Consider the following 23,774-nt stretch of genomic DNA (forward strand, 5'->3'; position numbering starts at 1 on the left):
CACATATATTATTAAGACTTGTTGACAATAATTGTTGTCACTTTTTCATAGATGCAGTTATCTATCTAAAATATGATTCTTCATGTATATAACAAAATAAAATCCTATAAACATTAAAACCATATATCAAGGATGGCCTAAAAAACTTTAAAATATAGAAAACAAAAGGTGAGAAGAAGAGAAGCTAAGATAGTGTAAAACTGACCAAATCAATGACACAATCCTTTCCAAAAGTTGCCCTCCACTCAGCTGCAACCTTACACACATATATTACAGCCTCAGGATCATCAGCATTGACATGGAAGATGGGGGCGTTTACCACTCGGGCTACATCTGTGCAGTAGGGAGAGGACCTAGATTTACGAGGATCTGTGGTGAAACCAATCTGAAAGAAGACAAAACATAAGAAACATTAAAATCAAGACATAATCATTTTTAAAATCTGTATATGACAGTGTCAAATTCTGACATTCTAGTGAATAGAATTAATCATATTTTTAACAATAAAAAAGAGGGAAAAGGACAGGTGATTGAGTTAAATAAGCATTTACCTTAATTGCTGGTGGAACAATTATTTTTCAACAGTCAAAATGCAAGATAGATAGTAAAAACGTTTCAAAAAATCAGCCTGAATGGCTATTGACAGTAAGGATATCAATTAATCAATAATGAGGCTACATTGTCTGTTTTGAGAAAACTAAAATAATGCAACCTTGACAAGGCATTGTTTCAACACTGGTGAAGCTCAGATCGATAAAAATTATGATCATAACACGATAGTTTTCCTGGATGTGGTCTTACCTGATTGTTGACAGCAATATGGATGGTTCCATTGGTGGAAAAGGCAGGTGTTAGACAAATACAGACACTCATAAACAATGCGCTGACCAAAGAATGCAGCATCTCCAAATGAAAAAGCATTTTAAAAGTTAGAATTTTATTATAGTTTTCCAGGATATGGTCTTACCTGATTGTTGACAACAATATGGATGGTTCCATGAGTCGTGAAGGCGGGTAAGTCAGACAAATGAAGGCACTCATACACAATGCCCTGGCCAGAGAAAGCAGCATCCCCATGAATAAGCATTGGCATGACCTGAGACACAAACAGAATATGCTTTACTAAATAAAAAATAATATTAAAACAATAGCACCACAGAGCATTCGTAAATAAAGAGTCCCTATCAATTTTTGACATCCAGATTTAAAACTTTGCTGTCAAAAATTTAGATCAAAAGAGAGGAGAAATTTTCTGATTAGCTGGTAGAAATTATATAAAAAAGAAATCTATCACATATGGATTTAAGTGACTATTCCTATAAAGCAGCGTTCGAATAGTCAGCTTCAACTGTATTCAAATCATTGCGATTTAAGCTAAGTCTATTATTCATTCATTCCAACTGTTACAATGATATACAAAAAAAATATTTTTGAGTTTTCAGACCATACACACAGTATTTGAAGGATGCTATTTATATTGACATTCCTAGAAGGAAGTATTAAACAGCACGATGTTGTCAAGCATCACCCATGTTTCCAAGTAGTTAACTTTGGTGTTAATAAGGTTGTGCATCATATTATTTAAATCAGCCACTCAACTAAATTGAATAAAAGTAAGCAGCTGAACATGCCCATCCAAAAGGAACTTACAGGAAATCATAACAGGATAAATTGCTCCAAATATTTTGTAAGGCGGCATTTGTGACAAACATTTTATTCATGGCCCTGACTTCTTTGATGATCAAAGAGGACAAATTTACAAATTGATATAAGTATTGTATTTATCACCTATCTACATTTATCAACATGCTCAAAGTGCTTTATAACATTTATTTCAACAGATGGTAAATGTACATTTAAGATATAGCAAAACAAATGCAGAAATTTTACATGTGAGCAGATATTTTGGATAACGACACCATTGATTTTTAATGACAAGAGAATGGGACCCAAGAGTTATACTCCGAAACAGGACAAGAAAAATCTGAATAAAGAGACTTTCTCCAAGGCTAACACAACAATACATCAGAGGTAAAATTATTTACTAAAAAAACTCAAACCTTCTTCCCATCATTGTCTCCTCTGTAAAACATTTCAGCTCGTGCCTTCCCTTGCACAACTGTGTCCACTGCCTCCAAATGTGATGGGTTGGCAACCACGGCAATCTTGATGTGCTTGTCAGTCACACGGTTCAGACGCTCATGAGACATACCTAAATGGTACTTGACATCACCTGAACCTTCATCAGCTGCCTCAAGGTTTGAGTCAAACTGGCAAATGATCTTTTCCAAGGGCTTACGACAGACATTGGCTAAGACATTGAGTCGTCCACGGTGAGGCATTCCAAGGATGAAACTGTCTACACCAACAGCACTAGAAGAGTCAATAAGGGTTTTGAGGGCTGGGATGAGAACTTCACATCCCTCTAGACCAAACCTTTTCTCTGATGACCATTTGCGGGCTAAAAATTCCTCAAATCTGTGGTGAATTTTTTAATGAAATGATTAGTAGGGGTTGATAGCTACTCAATCAAATATTAGTAGCTGTGGGAGGGACGATGTGGTGGTGGTGGTGTAGTAGTAGTAGTAGTAGTGGTAGGGATAATGATCTGATGGTAGTTGTAGTTGTAGTTGTAGTGATAGGGTAGTGGTGGAAGGATGATGGTGTGGTGGGGGTTGTAATTGTAGTGGTCGGGATGATGATACGGAGGTGGTTGTGATTGTATTAGTAGTGGTGGTAGGGATGATGATGAGGTAGTTGTTGTAGTGGTGGTGGCTGGGATAATGATGAGGCTGTGTTTGTAATAGTAGTAATGGTAGGGATGTTGATATAGTAGTATTTTTTGGAAAAAGCGGAATTATGATAATAATGGGCGGACATAAACCACCATTTAGGTGGATTTTGGCAGAAGATTCTCAGTCCTCCTGCATATCGAATGATGATTCCCCAATCAAGATCAAACACCCGCCTAATTCCTTCTACCCATCTTCCATTAGAAAATAGAATCAATTACCATCCGATGCAGCAGAATCTGATATTTTATAACCATTTACTATCATTGTGTATTTAGGAACATCTTCAAGCACTTAAGTTCATAATATGACACGCTCTAAAATCCTTCATCAATTTCTATTTTTGAGGTTTCTACATAATGGAGAACAAGAACAAAGAAGCGCAACCAATGAAAACCATTATATCACTTTCATAGCCTTTTGTGTTCTACTATTTTAACTGACAGGTCTGTTTCAACACATTTATAAATTCTAATGAGAAACATCTGATTACCTTGTAGACCTGATCAAACGGGCCATGATAAGGCGGCATTCATCTGCATTCAATTTCATTACCCCTGGAGTTTCAAACTTGCGTCTGATCCAATCTGTCTGCTTAAGGTTGTTGATAAACATGAACTCCACTCCAATAGACTGACAGTAAACAGACTGTTTCGAAAGCAGGGAAACATATAACAGAGGGGTTTGGGGTGGTGAGAGGAAAGATGAAGGGTATTCTTTTTAAAATTAGATTTTTTAGATTTAAAAAAAAAAAAAGAATCACTATATGCACATTTGTATACTATACACACTTCCAAGATTCCACATGTTGAATGCACTTTGTAAAAAAATCTTCATCCTTTTATTATTGTAGGCCATATAATTCCAAATATCTATTTCAGAAAGAATGCATTAACTGATCGGCACCCCTTCTCCTATGTCATTGCCTCGTTCACAAATCATTAATAGATTGTTAGTTTGTATGTAAGGGATTTACGGTGCTTGCAACACATTTAGGTCATATCAGCGGCAGTAAAAAGGAAGAAAATTAGTAAAAATATTCTAGATTAAAAGGATGAGGAAAAAGTAAGACAAAGGGGATTATGGTTCAAATAGGGAATAGATATAGATTCCAAGAGCATACAATCCGTGTACTTAGTTTGAAATCACATAAAAGCCTCACCCAGACACCAGCACAAGATCCCACTAAGAGGAATACACTCAAATGTTTACAAATCATATATTTTTTTTTTAAAACCCAGAAAATAACAGAGAGATGATTTACAAGGAAAAAAAAGATTATCTCCCAAAACTATATACATTCAACTGTTTCCCTCCCAGCCACGGACTCCAGCCAGGTCAGGACAAAACTATGTAATCTCATTCTAAGACAAAGAAAGAAAGCAAATGGAAAACAGATACAGGGGGATAGAAGACACAGCGAGTACCTCCCTGTCCACTATGGGAGGTCAGGAACAACACCCAGTCACAATTCATTAAGAGAGGTGATATGTGTAAAATCCCTTGCCCAATAACACAAAACCAGAGTCAGAGGTTTGAGACCATTGTCAACACCTCTAACCACTGACCATGTTAAAAATGATTCAACTTTATTACAAGATGAGAAACTATTCCACTAAGTCTTTGATGCCAAGGCCACATTCACAGCCTTTATCTGAATTCATTTTAATCTTCTCAACTTTTGATTTTTGTTTGTTTGTTTGTTTTTAAGGGTTTTACGGCGCTTGCAACACATTTAGGTTATATCAGCGCCAGTAAAAAGGAAGAAAATGGGATAGTAAAAAGTTCTAGAATTACAATTAAAGCACCCAAGAGAAAGGAAGACAAAGGGGAACTGGGAATAAATAGGGATCAGATGTAGATTCCAAGAGCATACCATCAATACTTAGTCTGGGATCACCTAAAGTCTCACCTAGACACAAGCACAAGATCCAACAAAGAGAAATACACTCAAATGCTTACATTTCATTATAAAATAACAAATATAATAATATATAACAGAGAGATGATTTACAAGGAAAAAAATATCATCTCCCAAAACAATAACTATGCATTTGACTGTTTCCCTCTCAGCAAGGCCAATATGCCGGGGCCAGGACAAAACTAAGTAATCTCATTCCAAGACAAAGACAGAAAGCAAGTTGGAAAACAGATATAGGGGGATAGAAGACACAGTAAGTACCTCCCTGCCCACTATGGGAACTTTTGATTTTTACAAACGACCTTATTAATATGCAGTGGCGTGGCATGCTTACAGTATAAGGTGGTGCCAGAATCAGAAGAAAATTACTTAAAACATGCTATAATTGTATATACAAAAGAAAGAAAGAAAAAAATTAAGAAAAGACTTAGTCAAATAAGTAAGAGGCGGTATATACTATTTTTCAGTTTTATTCTATTTTTCTAAATGCTGTAATCCATTTTTAAAAGATGGATGCGGTGCCAGGCACCAAATTAACCAATATAGCCACGCCCCTGTTAATATGTTCATCCCACAATTACATTTTCAAAGTTGGTGATGGGCTGTATCAGTAGGTATGTCAGTTTGTTTATCAGTATTGTTTTCGTTTTTTTCGGGAAATCTTTTAATGTATTATAATCGACTAATGACAAATACTATGATGCAAACTCTAACATCAGTTATTGCTATAAAATTCATAGTAACCTTAAGTCTGTTGATGATTTCCCGAAGTGGCAGAACATGCTCATTTCCTCCAATGTATGTTGTGGCAGGTAGACGAAACACTCTGTCAAGGTCTTCTTCACCTGTACATCAACATAGTAAAATCATGTTAAAACCTCCACTTTCACTATTCAATTTCATGAATTTCATATAATATGTAAAAAGATTGAGAAGAGGTGAATAATCATATTGTAAAAATTTAAAATGATTTAACAATCCAGATAATATCCTCAATTATTTTTTCTTTTAACAATAAGATTTCTTTATGAATTTATCTCAAAATTAAAGTTAAGGCACCAGCGAATAAAGATCATTTTTTTAAAAATGTAATTGCAATAGCATTTCATGTAAGCATGATCTATGTAATAGAAAATCATAACAACCTATCATTAGCAAAACTCTGAAATGATAAAATGATAAATATATCAAAATGATTGTCATATTGTACGATATTTTTCAAAGGATTTAAAAAATACACACACCAAACTACTTACAATACCAAAATGAAAAGGAACATAAATAACATAAATTATGTGTCACTGAATAAATTATTTGTTCGTGGAATTTGTGATGTGTCTGATATGTTATAATAGGGATTAGTGTTGTTAACGGAATGCAATAAACCTGTTGTGTATGTGTTGTGTTAATTAAATTATTAAGCATGTGTTGTCTATGTGTGTGAGAGGGATGCAAAAAGAGGTCATGTGTGTCAAAGATAAAAATATAAAAAGTATATGAGGATAGAATAGTTGAAGCCTGTGTTGACTACAAAGCTAAGATCAAAATTTTAAAAAGCATACATCTATATTATTTCAATATGACATTAATTATTCCAATGTGTAAATACACAGTAAAGCGATTTCAAATTACCAAACAAAAAACAGCTTAGGAGTCACTGCTAAATGGTATCTTGACTGTATAAATATAAAGTAATAATGATATTGTCCCAAGACAGCTTGGTGATGAGTAAAAAGGGCAATTTAGCCAATCTTTTACATCTGATTATATATATATAATATATATATATATATATATATATATATATATATATATATAATATATATATATATATATATATATATATATATATATATATATATATATATATATATATAAAAATATATATATATATTTGTTTTTTGTAAGTTTTTTTTTCTTTCTTTCTTCTTCTCTTGCATCACTTTTTCTTATTTGAAATAATACGACACATACATTCTCTTTTACTTGAAATGAAAAGAAAAATCCAGTAATCCAAAGGATCTTATTGAGCAATTCATTATTTCCTTACATTTGAATGTTCGGAGTAAATAATAAATTGGACATTCCTATTAGAAAATAATGAGCTGAAAAAGATTCCATATCTAATTATTTTTAAAGAAAAGAAAATAATATCTTTTTAAAATCCAAATCTTCTGACCTTCAAAATTAGTCCATGCAAAGGATTAAAGAGTGAAATTTCACTTTTAGCACAATGGAACATGCAAACTATTTTGATGGGGTTCATAAGATTTAGATAAGTCAATACCATCAAATCAAACGTCATTAACAACATAAATGCTTTTTGACAGTAAAAAAAAAGCCCAAAGGTTCAGCTAAGGGAGAGGGAGAGAGAGAGAGAGAGAGAGAGAGAGAGAGAGAGAGAGAGAGAGAGAGAGGAAGAGAAGAGAGAGAAGAGAGAAGAGAGAGAGAGAGAGAGAGAGAGAGAAAGAGAGATAGAGAGAGAGAGAGAGAGAGAGAGAGGGAGAGAGATAAAGAGGTAGATAATCAGAATTAAAAAAGAGTAAAAGTTGTTCACTCTTATAAGAGGGATGAATCTGCTTCATTATTTTAACATTTTACACACAAATGGCTACAAAATATCAAATGCCGATTGATCATATAGAAGGAACACATACCAAAAGGACACGACAATACAATACTACATGAACACTCCAATTCTCATAATAAAATCACATTTCTGCAATGCAAGGCCCTTATTCTTTTTTTTTTTCACATTTTCTAAACAGATTTCATATTAAATCTATACTATACAGCCAATCAATATTTTTTTTTTTCAAATCCTTGTGATATCAAGTGTTGAAAAGAAAAAAGGGTGCGAGACAAAAACATGTTTAAAACAAAGTAATAGTGTTGCCATAAAATAAAAAAAAAGCATTAAACATGCTATTGAATTCAGCAAAATAAATTCTTATCACATTTTAACAAATGGATGAGGAAATCAATTTAAATAAAATGGATCACTAACACATCGAATTGTAATATATGAAGACCCAAAACAGAGAGGGATTTCAATAGTAGGATCTTATCAATGAGTGTGATAACCAAACTGATGGTGATCTCATGCCACATAAAAAAAGGAACCCTCAAACAGAATATTACAAACCATGACATTATATATAAGTCCATTTGTTTGTCGTCAAAATATGAACCTATTAGTTTATTCAATATCAATTCAGTACCTGTATTTGTTAATTTAATTTTTTACAATTTTAAATTGGACAAAACAAGCCATAAAATAAGCTTCAATATTGAATGCATTATCAATTTTATTGAAACTCATGTTCATATTCAAGATAAAGTCATCAAATTTAGAGATGCCAACCCATGTTCAATTTCGAGCAGTAACACGATTTTACAGAATTAACTGCAATTCAAATTAGATGGGTTCAATTCAAAAAAGTAGATTCTCAAAGTAACCTATCCCCTACCCAATTCAAGATAGGATTTCTCCGAGTCCAAGAGGAATACTATAAAATGGTTCCAAAATACATGCACTCCAACTCGATTATAAAAACTACCAGGGACTATTTTGTTCGGAAGGAACAGATACAAAGAATAATAAGGAAAAAAAAAAAAGGGACTTAAGAAAGAAATTGTTAAAGATGAGGCGAGGGTTTGTAAAACATGAGTTCCGTTTTAAAAGTTTTTAAAAGTTTAAAAGGCCGGAGAATATGAATACCATTTACAAGGTAAAATGTCTTGCTGCCATTTCACTAATAAAAAAAGTAACAAGAAAAACAACTGAGGCATGAATCAGGCAAAACCAAATGGACTCAGTCGAGAATAAGGACATAAAATCACAGATATAAAAGATATGGCATACATGATTATTTAAATCAAATAAAGTACTTAAATAACATGAACATAGCATAATCTAAACTGCCAAACGGAAAAGAAAAAAACAACAGGAGAGGACGTGCATAAAAGAAATATGGGAGAGAATTGTTTTGATTTTTTTTCCAAAGTAATACAAAAAGGTATATCTCTACAGAGGAAAGACTATAAAACAAAAATTAACAAAATAATATGAATTAATACAGGTTGGCATCTCTGTACCTATCTATGTAACTATAGTCAGATTTTTTATTAATGGCGCGTGTTTTTCTGGTTTTTCTCAGCTGTCCCTCTATCAAAAGTTGTGTGTCAATATCTGAATCAATTTGTCTTAACTGAACCTAGATTTTGGACCGTATTGATGCCATATTACAAAAGCTTTCTTCTTTAAGACCTATAAAAAAACTACTTTAAAACAGCTGACATAAAATTAGAGATTTTACACTGTAAAAAATAAAAACAAGTTACGCACCACAAGGTATGAATGAATTCATCGTATATCCAAAAAATCTTGTGCTGACGTAGTGATTATGAGTTCACGTCATACTTCTTTCCAAATAATAATAATTCGCTTTAAATGTTATAACCATACCACTTATGTAGTTTATAATAAATTTTGAATTTATCATTTATGGCATATTATCTACATAATGTCGCAATTACCAAAGACTGATATGAAATCTCTCGCTTTAAATCATTTGAAATAGTGATTGTATACTCAATATTGTCAAATTAACAAACACTGTTTATATAACTTTGACAAATTTTTGTCTTTGCATGAAGGTTTTTTTAACATATTAGGCTCCTAAACAGCACGATACGGTACAGAATCTCTATCAGTTCCACTCTCGTAAAGCTGCGAAAAGAAATCTTCTTGTATCTATCGATAAGTCATTAAAGAGGACGGCAATGGTTTTGGAATTTCACAATCAACCATGAGAAGATCGTTATTGAAATACAACCGAGAGATCACCAGTGTAGAACGACGTGGCAGGAAAAGGATCATAGATAACTTTGATATGGATATCATCCAAAGATGTATGGGTGAGCGTAAATGTACATCCGAAAAAATACTGGACGTCTGATTATTCAAAGAAAAAAGTCCATGGGTTCTGGACAGAGAATCATTGTTATTCTTGCAGGTGGTGATGATACTGGATATTTAAAAGGATGCCATGCCATTTGTTCTCCTCTGCATCATCTGGAATATTATTCTGGGGTCAATGCAAAGGTGTTTTAAGACTGACAAAATATCGTTTGCTGCCCTCCATTGAAACACCCAGCTGTGTTGCATTGGGCAACGCTACCATTCGTTGGCCTATGGTCACTTTAAGGCTCCACTTTGGCAATTATAGAAGCTGACATGATTTCATTGTTTCAATCAGACAGTACTACATATTCTGACCATTTATCAAAATGCTAACTATACTCCTTAGTAAATGAACCAGAAATAACTTTCAAAGCAGACTGTCTAATCAGGGAGTTTTGACATGAGGTTGCGCAACTTCCCCCATGTCACTGTGAGCGCAATCCAATCGAGGTCATTGGGCCTAAGTAGAGGGAAAGATTGAGAGGAGGAACACCAAATTAACTCTCACCGACGAGGCAATAAATGATAAAGAGTAGACTGAGAAATCACCGACGAGCATAAATGAAAAGATAGACTGAGAAAAGGCATACCTCAATCTTCGCAAACTAGAGGAAAATTACATTTCATCGGAATCTTTCTGTAGTCGTTTCATATCTCCTTTTCATCATCCTCGTCATCAGACTGTGCTGATTGATGTGTCCAGTATTTCTTGGTTGTTGTTGTAGTTGTTGTTATTATTGAACACATATTTGTGGAGACTCTGTCTTACAATTGATGATTTTTTACTTATGACCAGTCTATATAAATTTATGTAATCCTCTTTGGCATAAACAAAGCTATTTCTCAAACTTTTGCAATCAAAATTATATTTGAAGCGCGTTATCTTCACTTTCGTTTGTATTCACCAGAAATGTGTATTGATAGTTATAAAATGTAGATGTCTGATAGTTAAAAATTGCCATTAGTTGCTTCATATTCAAATACTGCACGTATATCGTTCAAGCTTCAATTAACTGAACACTCCAGTTTAACGAATTCCTTCAAAATGGATATGCGGAAAATTCATAATTTTGATAATGTAAATCTTCTATGAATTCTGATCCTCACCTGTTATCGATTTTAATATAGCTGTAATAAACGAAATCCTTTCCTATTGTTTTAAAATTCATGGAAAATATTTTTTTATTAAGACAAATTGATTCAGAGGTTCATACAAATTTTTGCAGCTATGCATTGGGGGGCAGCTGAGAAAAAGAATAAAAACACACGCCACTTATTAAAAATCTGACTATAGTTGACATGCCTTGAAAATTGTATTCATCTTAAAATTTCTAAGAAATATAAAAACTTGTTCCTCATTTAAATTTTTTACTCTTTCACTTTTTTTCTTCTTTAAGTGAGGGGGTGGAGGGGGGCGAGGGGAGTGATATTTGTTTTAGTACAATACAAGATGATTATTACTTGCCTCTCCGTGTTAATAATAATGCTTGCAATTATTTTAGTCTCAGCAGTTTAATTAAAACTTAATAGACAACCTTCATTAGTGGCATATATTCTTTTATGTCATAAGCAGATTATTTTCGCCTCCACCACAACTAAAATTAAGTGACAATGATCATTATTATTACAGCCATCAATTAATAGCATACTGAGAGAGACATCAAACATCAAGGTCAAATGAGAAGGGAGAAAAAAACAGGTTCTCAATTTAAACAAACCTGGCTGCCACATTTATGAACATAAAATATATATTTTATATTGTAAAAAATTTTTAAATCTGAATTTCGAGGTGCGCTGGAGAGAAACCATATAGATCAAACTATACTTTAATGTAAATTTGAATAATGATCACTATTACTATTATTATTATTATTATTGTTTATATTACTATTATTATTCTCATTATTAATTATTATTATCATTATTTATTATTATTATTATTATTATTATTATTATTATTTTCATTACAGTGGTCACTGCCAAATAACCTGCCTATAGTGTAACATCATCAGGCTATTAGTTATAGTAGATTATTAGGTGAAACAACGCAAGACTTTAGTCAGAGAGACAAGTTTTGCCAAATAATTTCCGAATGTGATTTTCTTGCTCTTTTTTTTGTTCACATAGAGTAAGATGCAACATATTTTATTTTGTTTCGTTGTTTTGATGATGTTTTATCTCTCTCTGTATGTGAGTGTGTGCGTGTGTGTGTGTGTGTGTGTGTGTTTATGCATCAGCCTCCGCTTTCCCACACAAAAGACAACACCCATCCAGACCATTTAATAATCAATATCTGTGGCCTTACTTGCAAACCATTCAACTATGAAAAATCATACAGAGCAGGAGATTTTTTTATATAAAGACCAAATAAAAGTGAAAGGTTTAGTCACCTGTAAAAATGAAGCATTTCCATCAAATATAATTTTATAATATCTATAGACATGTAGTTTTTATTTTTTTTAACCCTCAAGAATAAGAGACATCCAACGTTTGCCATCACTTTGCCAGTTTATTTTTATCCTGGTCTACATATACACTACACATAGGATATGGATATTGACTTTAAAGTTATTTATTGACCAAAAAAAAAATAATTTTTTTTAAAGGAAGGACAAGATAATCTTGCGACATGTTAATTCATTGGTTGTAGAGTGATCTTGGCCTAAAATTGAAAACCACTTATTCCTCGAGTTGAACGGTTTGCAACAGAAGCCTTTGATTTGTAACACTTTAAGTATGAGATTAAAGTCAGATAACCAACAATTGCATCTAGTGTAAATGCACTAGAATCAGAGACTCATTACAAACACAACATGTGTTGCTTAGTGGCAATTTATCTGGCAGTTGTAAGAAACTGCGTCCAACTGCGATTGATGATAGTGCGAATGGGTGTAGTTTGTATGAACTTGCTTATTAATTGTACCTCCAAGATATGTAATTTTATTGTAAATATCGAGCTGCATATCAATGAAACCAATTTTATTCAGATGAACTTTATTGCATGACAATTCAATTAAAAATATGTTACTTTGTTATGTAAAGCTTAAAAACAGCGGATCACCAAACGAATAGCAGGATATTAAAATAAATGTTTCTGATGATAAATATTGTTATAAAAGAGTAGTTCATTATTACATAAAGTGGGCTGTTACAAGGTAGGTTAATAGGTCGGAACCACTGTAATTTATTTTATATCTATTATCTTATCATTATTATTATCAATTATTATTATCATCATAATTATTATTGTTATTATTATTATTATTATTATTATTATTATTATTACTACTATTATTATCATTATTATCATTATTATTAGTGTAGTGGTGGTCGTGGTATGATTATCAATAGTAGTGGTAGTGGTATGATTTTCAATTATTATTATTATTACTATTATCATTACTACCACTACTAAAATTTAATTTATATATTTATATAAAATATTTAATATTTGCTTAATTTTCTTTTTAAAATGGCAGAGAAAGAAATGTATGCACACTGTTGTTTAGATTTTTAATAAAAATATTGGCAGCAGGCCTATTAAATTTGTCAATTGGGCTTTGTTTTGTTGTTTGTTTTTAAGGGTTTTATGGCGCTTGCAACACAAATTGGGCTTTCAAAACTATTTTTTTATCATGGAAAAAATAAAAAATAAAGAGTTGATAAACGGACCCAATAAAATTACTTTTTTCCCCCATGAAAATAAGAGTTGGAAAACCCATCCAATAAAAGTATTAGACTTCATTCCTAAGTATGTTTTGCTTATTATCAAACAAGGAAAGAAACAGAGGTGGGTTGGTCAATTTAATGAAGTCTCAGGTGTTCCAAGAGAACATTGCAGCAGGAGGAAACTTGCAGGAAACTTACTGAGGTTGTAGTAAGCCAATTGCAACTCAGCCTGATTCTGTAGCTGATCCATTGCCAATGGGTCCAGTTCCGCGATGCTGTGGCCACGGATCTAAAGAATTGAGTTGGCAATGAGGTCCACCCACCAGCAGTGGATGAGATACAGGTGGATTTAGTGTAGTACAGATAGCAATGCGGGACGAACATTGGATGATGGGAATAGGGAGATGAACAGGAGTAAAAGGTGGGTGCAGTATGAGGAAGAGAGAAAAACAACAAAATGGCAGAATGAAAAAAACTGGATATGGAAAGGAAAATTTTATTGCTCATTTAGGTGTTAAAGCCTTTGATGCAAATACGTAATTTACTAAAAGTTGGCACCTCTGTTTTATATTTCATGCAATATGACAATATTGGTGAAAGAATCAAGAATTTAGAGCACTTCTAAAAACTTTATTGAGAGTCCTCTGGTGATTGAATTGGTGACCATTTGGGCCAGAGAGAGGGTAATTTTAAAGGAACTGTGTATTCCTTAAACCAGTGTACTGAATACACGTGTGTATTCTCTACACCAGAAATCAAAAACTCAAATATTACCTTAATATTACTGATGACAGTGATACTAAGCCACAGGCTTGACGTCACTCAGCTCTTTGTTATTGTTTTTAGCCTCTCATTTTTATGAGTAGTTCTGGCTAAATTGCATTAAATTAATCAGACTATTAACATTTAAGATTACACATAGTTTTGTGTGCTGGCATGTTATATAAAGGTAGAAGTAAATAAATATAAGATGTTAAAAAGTCACTCAAATTCCTTTAGTTCGAGGTCATCAGGAATCACTCGTGTTGTCAAAATGTGGAAGTTGAGAATTGATCATTTTGACCGAAGGAGTACAAAAAAATAATTGAAAAAGGGCACGAATCCCTAACTCACCCCACCCCAGTTACAGTTACACTTGCCAAAACATCCAGCCACCTCGCCTAGACCTAATCTCTTCCGATATAGGGAATACACATGTGTGTATTTGGTACACTGGTGTAGGGAAAACACAGGTGTGTATTCAGTACAGTGGTGTAGGGAATACACAGTTCCATTTTTAACTACTACTACAACAATGGTTTGCCCTGTGAAACCAAGGAAATATCTCCTGATTAAAATAGCAATTACAGTCAGATGTGCCACTTTAATTCGTCATCCTCATTAATTGAAAGAAATCCATCATCTTGATTGTTCTTGCATGTATCCTTTTCTTATGATGCTTGAGGACTGGGCAATATCACATGCTGTCAAAAGGACATGTTTGGTAGTCATGCATGCAATCACTTTGTTAATTGTAAAGGCCTGAGGATCCATTTTGAAATGTACTGTTCATTGACCATCAAAAATTTGAAACTTGAGCTTTTTTCTTTTTTAGCGCAATATCCACTAAAAGTGCTCAAAGCCCTTTACAAAGGGTCCCTGACCAACAACAACATGTAACATGTAGAACGAGACATGATGCCTGTTAGGCGATAATACCATTTTTTTTTTCTGACAGAGGCAACGCTGTTAACGGCCAGGTACTCTTTTTACACCTGAGTAAGGGGAGAGAATGTGAGTAAAGAGCCTTTCATAAGGACTCAACTATGCGCCGAGTGAGGCTCGAACCCATCAGCCAATAATTAACCAATTGGTGTACATTTCAAGCTCCTTTTCTGGATAAAATCAACTCATGGTTTAGAAATATCGTAACAAACAAAACAAAACAAATAATAGTCAAAATGTTGAGTCAATATGAACATATCAACAATGAAAACTGGTGACAATATATAAAAGAAAAACAAAAACCCCAAAAATGAAAAATAAAATAATTTTCCCTTACAACCTAGCCCTGTGAACAGTGAATGAATGACAAGTTGATAGTGAAATAGACATTGTATTATTAAATCTTTTTTCTTTACTCAAAGACTTAGAGTTGAATGCAAAAGTGCTGATATCTTTCTTTGTGACAGATTTTAAAAGAATAAATTTTCTACAAAATATTGGGGTAATAAACATTTTCTGGTTTCATAAAATATTTTATATAAAAAAAATAATAAAGATTAAATGAAAAAAGGCATTTTACCAAAATCAGCAAATGTCATAAAGTGTTTTTTTTTTCAAATGCGAATATAAAGACCGAGCATGAATTTCATCCGCTATGACAAGAATGAAATCAAAACAAAAAATTAAATCATCAAAATATACCTCCACCCCCACCCCACAAATTACATGCACTAGAATGAGGCAATGAAAATATCATGTCATCAATAAAGCACATAAATTACATTGATGGTAATTCGACTTGCTGGTGAGGCAAAACACAACAGCAAATAAATGAGTGACTGTATAAATTAATAAATTAATTACATAAAAAGGATGGCTGTGAAAGTGGAGAAACCATGTAAAACCCAAACTAAATATATGCAAAAGATTATGTTAGTTTAAAAATACAAGATATGAACAATGCATGGGGATTTTTTTTTTTTTTATAAATGTGTTTTGATAGAAGCTCATGTTTCACCCTGACAGATCTGACAAACAATATCCAATACTCCTTCACCCCACCCCCAAACACACAAAAGTACACACACATCACATACAAATACATTAACAAACAGAGATACACACACAAGACAAAATCACCAGCATATCCCCCCCCCCCCCCTTAATTTTTTTTTTTTAAAATAAAAAAAAAAATTCATGACAAATACGTATAAGTTTAATTCGACAAAGAAAAGAACAAAAAAAAAAACAAACAAAAAAAAAAACAAATAACAAGGTTAAATGTAACTCATTTCATTATTCAACGATATCACACATCGGTGAGAAAAACACTAAATCATACAGGTTCCAGCTGACCAAGCAAAGGCTGATCTCAGCACAAACTGTTATCTTGATTTAATGACTACAGATAAAATATATAATATTTATATGGTCACTATTTACTCCGACAGCTCTGTTTCATGCTAATTAATTTAAGCAATCTAAGGGGAGTGTAATTAATAATAAACAGAACAAGTACAACAAAGGCAATGACAACTTCAGTGACGACGAAAACAACAACAAATAGGCAAAATAAAGTAAAAACCACACAAAGAGAAACAAAACAGTTTTTATACCCCCCCCCCCCCCCCTCCCCCAACCCCAAACAAACAAAAACAAAAAAAAACACAAAAAAAAAACCCCGCAAAAACATAACTCCAACACTGTAACGCACGGAAATAAAGCAGCCCACTATCGCCTAAGAAACAGCAAACATCTCTCACGCTCCAATTGATTGAATAATAATAATAATAATAATAATAATAATAATAATAATAATAATAATAATAATAATAATAATAATAATAATAATTTGGATTTTAAAAATACTCCCAACCCCTTCCCGCCAACACACACACACACACACACACACACACACACACACACACACAAGCCTTCAACAACAAAAAATATTCATAGTTCTGGTTCAATTTCTAAACTGACTTCAGCTTCCGACAGTGTCGTGTTTTGCATCAACTCATTTCATGCAGGTGACTTTTAAATAATATATCGTACATTGAATGACAATGTTGACTAAAAATGAATGTAATGGAATGACAATGTTGACTAAAAAATCTAACGTAAAGTATTATTGTTGGCAACTAGTATATCATCCTAATAATATTACGCTGTGTACAACAGGGAAGAGTTGATAGGACCGTCGACCATGAGGCTACAAGCCCCGTAGTATATAAATTATACCTCGATTAAAAACTGACAATCATGGCTGCCTCGTGTAGGATATAACCTTGTGCCATTTTAATTGAGTTTTTTTTTCTCGCTCTGTATGTTTGGTGGTCTTTTGTTGATATATTTTTCTCCCTTGATTTTTCGCCTTTAATATTTAATTTTAATGTAGGTACTATTTTTTTTTTACTATCCAACAATCCATGATTACATTTTGACCAGAGAGAAAAGAAGAAAAAAGGGCCTGGGAATGGGGGGGGGGGAGAGAGAGAGAGAGAGAGAGAGAGAGAGAGAGAGAGAGAGAGAGAGAGAGAGAGAGAGAGAGAGAGAGAGAGAGAGAGAGAGAGAGAGAGAGAGAGAGAGAGTTTGTGTGTGTGTGTGTGTGTCGCAAAAGCGTTGTTCCATAATTTTGTAGTGCAAAATACAATCCTAACATGGATAGTGATGATTAAACCAGTTAACTGCCGTACTCTGGAAAGACAAGGATTTAAAAAAATTAGCCAGAAAACTCATCCTTCAAATATCGATCGATTTAAATTACCCTTATCTTGACAAAACAACTTTCAAACTTTGTGAAGGTCCCAGGTTTGACAGTTTTTGCCAAGATGAAGGTAATTTAAATGGATCGATATTTAAAGGACGAGTTTTCGGACCAAATTTCTAATTACGAGTTTTTTTCCCGAGCACGACAGTAAACTGGTTAAAGCCCGATTCAAAACTAAGGCAAAGGAAGGCTGGTGATCAAAGATGATTAATTGACGATAAGTAGATGTGTTTTATGGAAATGGAAAAAGTATTATAATTCAAAACATTACACCGAGGTGTTCGGCAATAATATTTACAGCGGTTGGAAAAGGTAAATAAATAATATTGGAAGGATTGTACCATGCTTTTGTTTCATAATATACGAGACAGAGGAAGATGCGTCTATTAATGTGAAGTGTGTGAAGGAAAGGGTTGATAGATATATAGTAGTTTGTTTTGTAGTGATTTTTTTTTGCGTTTGTTGTTGGTGGTGGGTGGTGGTGGTGGTGATGGTATCAATTTTTTAACAGGGATATTTTTCATGTTTTGAGTGATCTGACAAAAAATGATGTTGCAAATTTTTTTTAAAAATTGAAATGTGTGTCTGTGACTTATTATTGTAACCATTGGTATTACAGTGGCTCATCACAAAATCCACTTAGTAGTAGGTTCGTACCCAGACTGTAGTTACTCAGGATCATCTCTGGGGGTGTCTCCCCTCTAAGGTCCGCTTCCAAGATGCCCAAAGGATCCAGGTTGCTTGTGTGGTGACCTCGAGTCTGCACGAGGCAAAGAGCACCAGCGGCGAGAGCAAGCAGAAGTAGCAAATAATTCATTGGTCATGGGCGACGACGAGAGGGTAGAGGGGAGTCGAAACCATGGCGGTATGCAGTATAAAAATTCACAGCCAAAAACATAATATTAACATAAGGACCAGCACAACAATAGACGTGAGAGAGAGAGAAAAAAAAAAGTACAATGGTTGTTACACAACTCAAATATAAATTGATGATGTTATATCTTTATTTTGCCACTAACTTTATAAAAATAATAATACATGAAAAAGAGCGTGGACGTTATAAAACGTGGTTATAGCATAGAGCATTAATGATTAGATGATTGAGGTGATGATGATGATGATGATGATGATGATGATGATGATGATGATACCCTTGCAGAAAACCTGTCATTGGCAACAAAACATAAAATGCGTTTTGTAATCAAAGAAACAAAACAAAAACCAAAAAAATGGTAAAATAACCGATAAAGAATTAGTTTTATGCATAAATAAATTTTAACTAAATAATAATAACAAAAATAAATTATAATAACAATTTAAAAATCATGAATTTCAAAACGATACAAATTCGTGCAGAGTGTAGGCCTATTCATTTTCACCAAACCTGATAATCTGCCTCAAGAGTCCGAATCTGACTGAGGGAAGGGAGGGGGAGAAGAGGTTCCTTGATACAGTCGTTAAAATAAACATCACTAGACACACGCTTTATCGGTTTTGGGTTGTAGGCCTGGTACCGTTGAGTTGCTACTGTGACGTATTCAGTACATTAAGTCTATTATAATATAGAAAGCAGAATGAGAAGAAGAAAAAAAAAGGGCCCTTGTTATACTGCTACTCATATATAAAGAGTAGAGGTAAGCCGACATGAATATTGCGAGAGTTGGAGTGACTATCGATTAGTGTATTCTGTGAGAAAATAGAGGAAAAAGTGCCATTAGCGGAGATGCATGATGGAAGCAATCCTCGACGAGATCTTTTAGGGAGGCCTTCCGCTTGAAACCTCGCTGTCTAAATAAGGAGGCTATGATTTAGACAATTTCATGAATACGCAATTGGCGGTCGAAATCGAGCAAAGATGTCTTATGTGAAAAACTGCATTCTTATTAGCATTGTAAGCGTGTATGTATGTATGTATGTATGTATGTATGTATGTATGTATGTATGTATGTATGTATGTATGTCTGTCTGTCTGTCTGTCTGTCTGTCTGTCTGTCTGTCTGTCTGTCTATATGTATGTATGTATGTATGTATGTATGTCTGTCTGTCTGTCTGTCTGTCTGTCTGTATGTATGTATGTATGTATGTATGTATGTATGTATGTATGTATGTATGTATGTATGTATGTATGTATGTATGTATGTAATGTATGTGTATGTGTATGTACGTATTTATATGTATGTATGTATGTATTATTGATCATTATAAATGGCAAGAAGCCAGAGACTCTGGTGTTTTGTTTGTTTTGAGATTATTTCATTTCAATATATAGAAATGAGAGGGAGATGTCGTACGGATTCGTGCATAAATTTGTATAGTGAATAATACTTTATGCACAAGACAATCCCCATTTATTGTCCTCGGTCCAAACGGTAAACCGCTAGTCTAGTATCGTATAAATGTAGTAGGCCTATAATATCTTGGTTAATGTGTACTGCCGGAACGACAAAAATCACACGAGCCCATATCAAATACAGCTTTGTTGTGGAGTCATGTCCTTGTCATAAAAAAAACGTCTCGGAATAAACACGGTGTAAAAGGTCATTTAAAAAAAAAAATCATTTTGCACGATAGCAATGACGATATGCCATTAAAAATAATAACAGTAAGAGAAAATGTTAACGCAGATACATGGACAGATGGATGGAGAGAGAGAGAGAGATGGAGAGAAAGAGAAAGAAAGAGAGAGAGAGAGAGAGAGAGAGAGAGAGAGAGAGAGAGAGAGAGAGAGAGAGAGAGAGAATGTAAAGCCTGGACTTTTAAAAATGCTCCATGCCACGATGGGAAAAAGCCGATTGATCATAATAAATGGCAAGTAGCCAGACTCTGGTATGACTAGGGCAGAAAGTCTTTAAAATGAAACAATACAGACAGAAAAATAATTTAAAACATCAAAACCACGGCCATGAAAATAATAATAATAATAATAATAATAATAATAATAATAATAATAATAATAATAATAATAATAATAATAATAATAATAATAATAATAATAATAATAATAATAATAATTAATCGCTTCTTTTACATATATGACGTCACGCTTGACTGAGTTAATTATTGTAGGGTGAAAAATAAGAATTTCTTAGAAAAACGACCATGCGATCAGCAGCGCTTCTACGATTAAATACCATAGACCGTCACAGGTCAAATCCGCCATAATTCAACGTGAAAGGGCTTTGACCAATTAACTGCCGTACTCTGGAAACGACATTGCACTGACACAACGCGTATTTTCATGTCGGCCTGAATTTTTAAAAATTCAAACATCGATAGTATGATTCTCAACTTGTGAAAATATAATAATAGAATGAAGTATTCAAATAGCGTCTCCTCTCCGCATCGCCGACGGCATAAGATGACCTACTTGTCATTCTATAATAATAAAAATCCCAAATTGTTCATAACGACAACGATACATAATGTTTTTAAAAAGAAATCAGTTGTTTGTTTTTTTTTTTTTTAATTTAACATCCTGGATATTTATTTGATTGAGTAAAAATAAGAATCATCAACACCCTCCTCATCATTATCATCATAAAAACTAATTTAACAAGTACCCCCAAAACAAACCTCCCTGTATAAAATAAATGTAAATTCTATGGTGAATTTCTGTCTTAATTATATTAGGAGTAGTATCAATTCATCGAAATCGCAAGTTTTCCAACCAAAAATAATTTCATACAAAGTGTATTGTAGGACAGGTTTATTTTACAGCATCATAAATAGGCAGTATGAGTATAGTCTTCAATTCATTATTTCCCTGTTTTCTTCTCAACACCGACCAAGCGGTCAAATATCGAAATTATAATAGTTCTATTCGCCATAAGAGGACATAACTACTTTTTGCGACATCGGTGGGGACGAATTTCTTGGAAAGAATTCTTCCAAACAAGTCCGTCAGCAGTCTTACCATAGCCAACAAAATTATGTTCGTGTTTTGTATGTGTTGTTTTTCTTCCTTCCCCGATCCGTAAGAACCAGGCTTCCTTTACACATGACGTCATGCTTGACTGAGTTAATTATTGGAAGGTGAAAAATAAGAATTTCTTAGAAAAACGACCATGCGATCAGCAGCGCTTCCACGATTAAATACCATAGACCGTCACAGGACATATCGACCATAATTCAACGTGAAAGGGCTTTGACCAATTAACTGCCGTACTCTGGAAACGACATTGCACTGACACAACGCGTATTTTCATGTCGGCCTGAATTTTTAAAAATTCAAACATCGATGGTATGATTCTCAACTTGTGAAAATATTTTAACCATGAGATTTCTCATAGGACTCCAAGGTTTAACCATGTTTAAAAAGTTATGGGTCATTTTCATTTATCTATTGTTGGTTGAAGTAAAATATAATAATAATAATAATAATAATAATAATAATAATAATAATAATAATAATAATAATAATAATAATAATAATAATGATATTAATAATAATAATAATAATAATAATAATAATAATAATAATAATAATAATAATAATAATAATAATAATAACAATAACAATAATAATAATAATAATAATAACAATAATAATAATAATGATAATAATAATAATAATAATAATAATTCAGGTCAAAATGAAGGAAGACCTTTTGTCAGTGTGCGGCAGTTCGGACATTAACCGTATGATCGCATTCCGTGGCAGGTGGACGGGTACATTTCTGGTATACAACAATTTTTATCAGAATGTCTTGGTACATCTATTAATTGCCCATACTAAACCATCCAGATCTTGCAGCACTAAAACATGATAACAAATAAAATTAAAATGCAACAACAAATAAACTATAAACCTTATCTCAGCAATTTGCACCTTGCATTAAGTGCTTCACGGGAGTTGAGAGACTCAGCAAAAGTCAAAAATGAAAATTCTCTTCACATCCTTTTCATTCATCGCCTATTTTATACCCAAAACAAAACAAACGATAAAAAAAAAAAAAACAACGTAATGAACTGTCACAAAGAAGAAATGAAATGAGACGACGTACCTGATAGGATCTTATGATTGACTGTACAGACAAGTGGTCCTCAATTGTCTTCTCGTCCACAGGGAGCCCCTGTTCCACCGAGTGGGCCGGCAAAGAGGCTGGCACACCGGAGAGCATGGGGCTCATTGGGGACGGCGGAACAACGTGGGCCTGGCCAGGAGGAGCCCCAAGGGCCGTCTGTCTGAAGAAGGCACGCCATGACTGTTAGGAAGAAAAAAAATACAATTAAAGTCAAGACCAAACGGACACTTATAGATGAAAGCAAATTGTGTCGCAAATAAATACTTAAATTTTTTTTAATCCGTATCTATCACATCGCATTCAGCGCGCCATGCATGTTCTCAGATGGTCGTTTGTAAGCTTGTTAAGAGAGCGTGGTGAGAACTTATAATCTCACTGACTTCCTCAAACCTGGACATCCAAAAAATCGATGTAGATCACGGCAACATCATATCCACGGGCCTAACCTTAAACTGCTCAACATAGTCATCCCCGTCGGAAGGATGACCATTCCACTTATACTTCACTATAATCAGGACGTATAAATGGTTTATAAATATTATGCCATGCCCAAAAACTGTTTTTAAAAATAAATATATTTTTAAAAAATAAATATAAAAAAAATTAGACAAATAACTAAATAAATAAAAAAAGGGTCACTTTTTATAAAGCCGGATGCTTCATAAAACAAGAGTCGATAGCGTGCTGATGAGTCACTTAAAAAAAAAACAAACAGAAAGAGCTTTAATGTACAGCGATATCGCATACTTCACTATATATAAGAACGTATAAAAGGTCACTCTTTTGGATGCTTCACAAAGTGGCGAGCCGATAGCGCTCTGATGAGTTACTTTTAAGAACAGACAGAAAAGAGCTTTAAAACAAACCAATAACAACTAAAGTGCTTTACACAATCCTTTGGATCTTACAGTCTCTGGTTCGAATCCCT

At 33.5% G+C, this 23,774-nt stretch overlaps 1 protein-coding gene across 3 annotated transcripts in view; it reads right to left on the minus strand.

The window, feature by feature from the left end:
* Positions 1-23,774, minus strand: part of LOC144972909 (2-oxoglutarate dehydrogenase complex component E1-like) — a 72,333-nt gene that overhangs the window by 25,240 nt on the left and 23,319 nt on the right. For 2 of the 3 annotated variants that reach the window (XM_078914710.1, XM_078914712.1), the window contains 7 exons: positions 22,826-23,026; positions 13,547-13,637; positions 5,458-5,558; positions 3,286-3,440; positions 2,061-2,478; positions 968-1,096; positions 206-385 (listed from right to left, as the gene is read on the minus strand). In XM_078914710.1, the coding sequence (XP_078770836.1) occupies positions 206-385; positions 968-1,096; positions 2,061-2,478; positions 3,286-3,440; positions 5,458-5,558; positions 13,547-13,637; positions 22,826-23,026 (1,275 nt within the window). Of the gene's footprint in view, positions 1-205; positions 386-967; positions 1,097-2,060; positions 2,479-3,285; positions 3,441-5,457; positions 5,559-13,546; positions 13,638-18,479; positions 18,583-22,825; positions 23,027-23,774 lie in introns of all 3 variants that reach the window. The other variant, XM_078914709.1, reaches the window with a different exon arrangement.

Source organism: Berghia stephanieae, chromosome 5, assembly GCF_034508935.2.
Source record: "Berghia stephanieae isolate SIO BIC M18660-M18661 chromosome 5, UCSD_Bste_1.3, whole genome shotgun sequence".
In the NCBI taxonomy this organism is placed as follows: domain Eukaryota; kingdom Metazoa; phylum Mollusca; class Gastropoda; order Nudibranchia; family Aeolidiidae; genus Berghia; species Berghia stephanieae.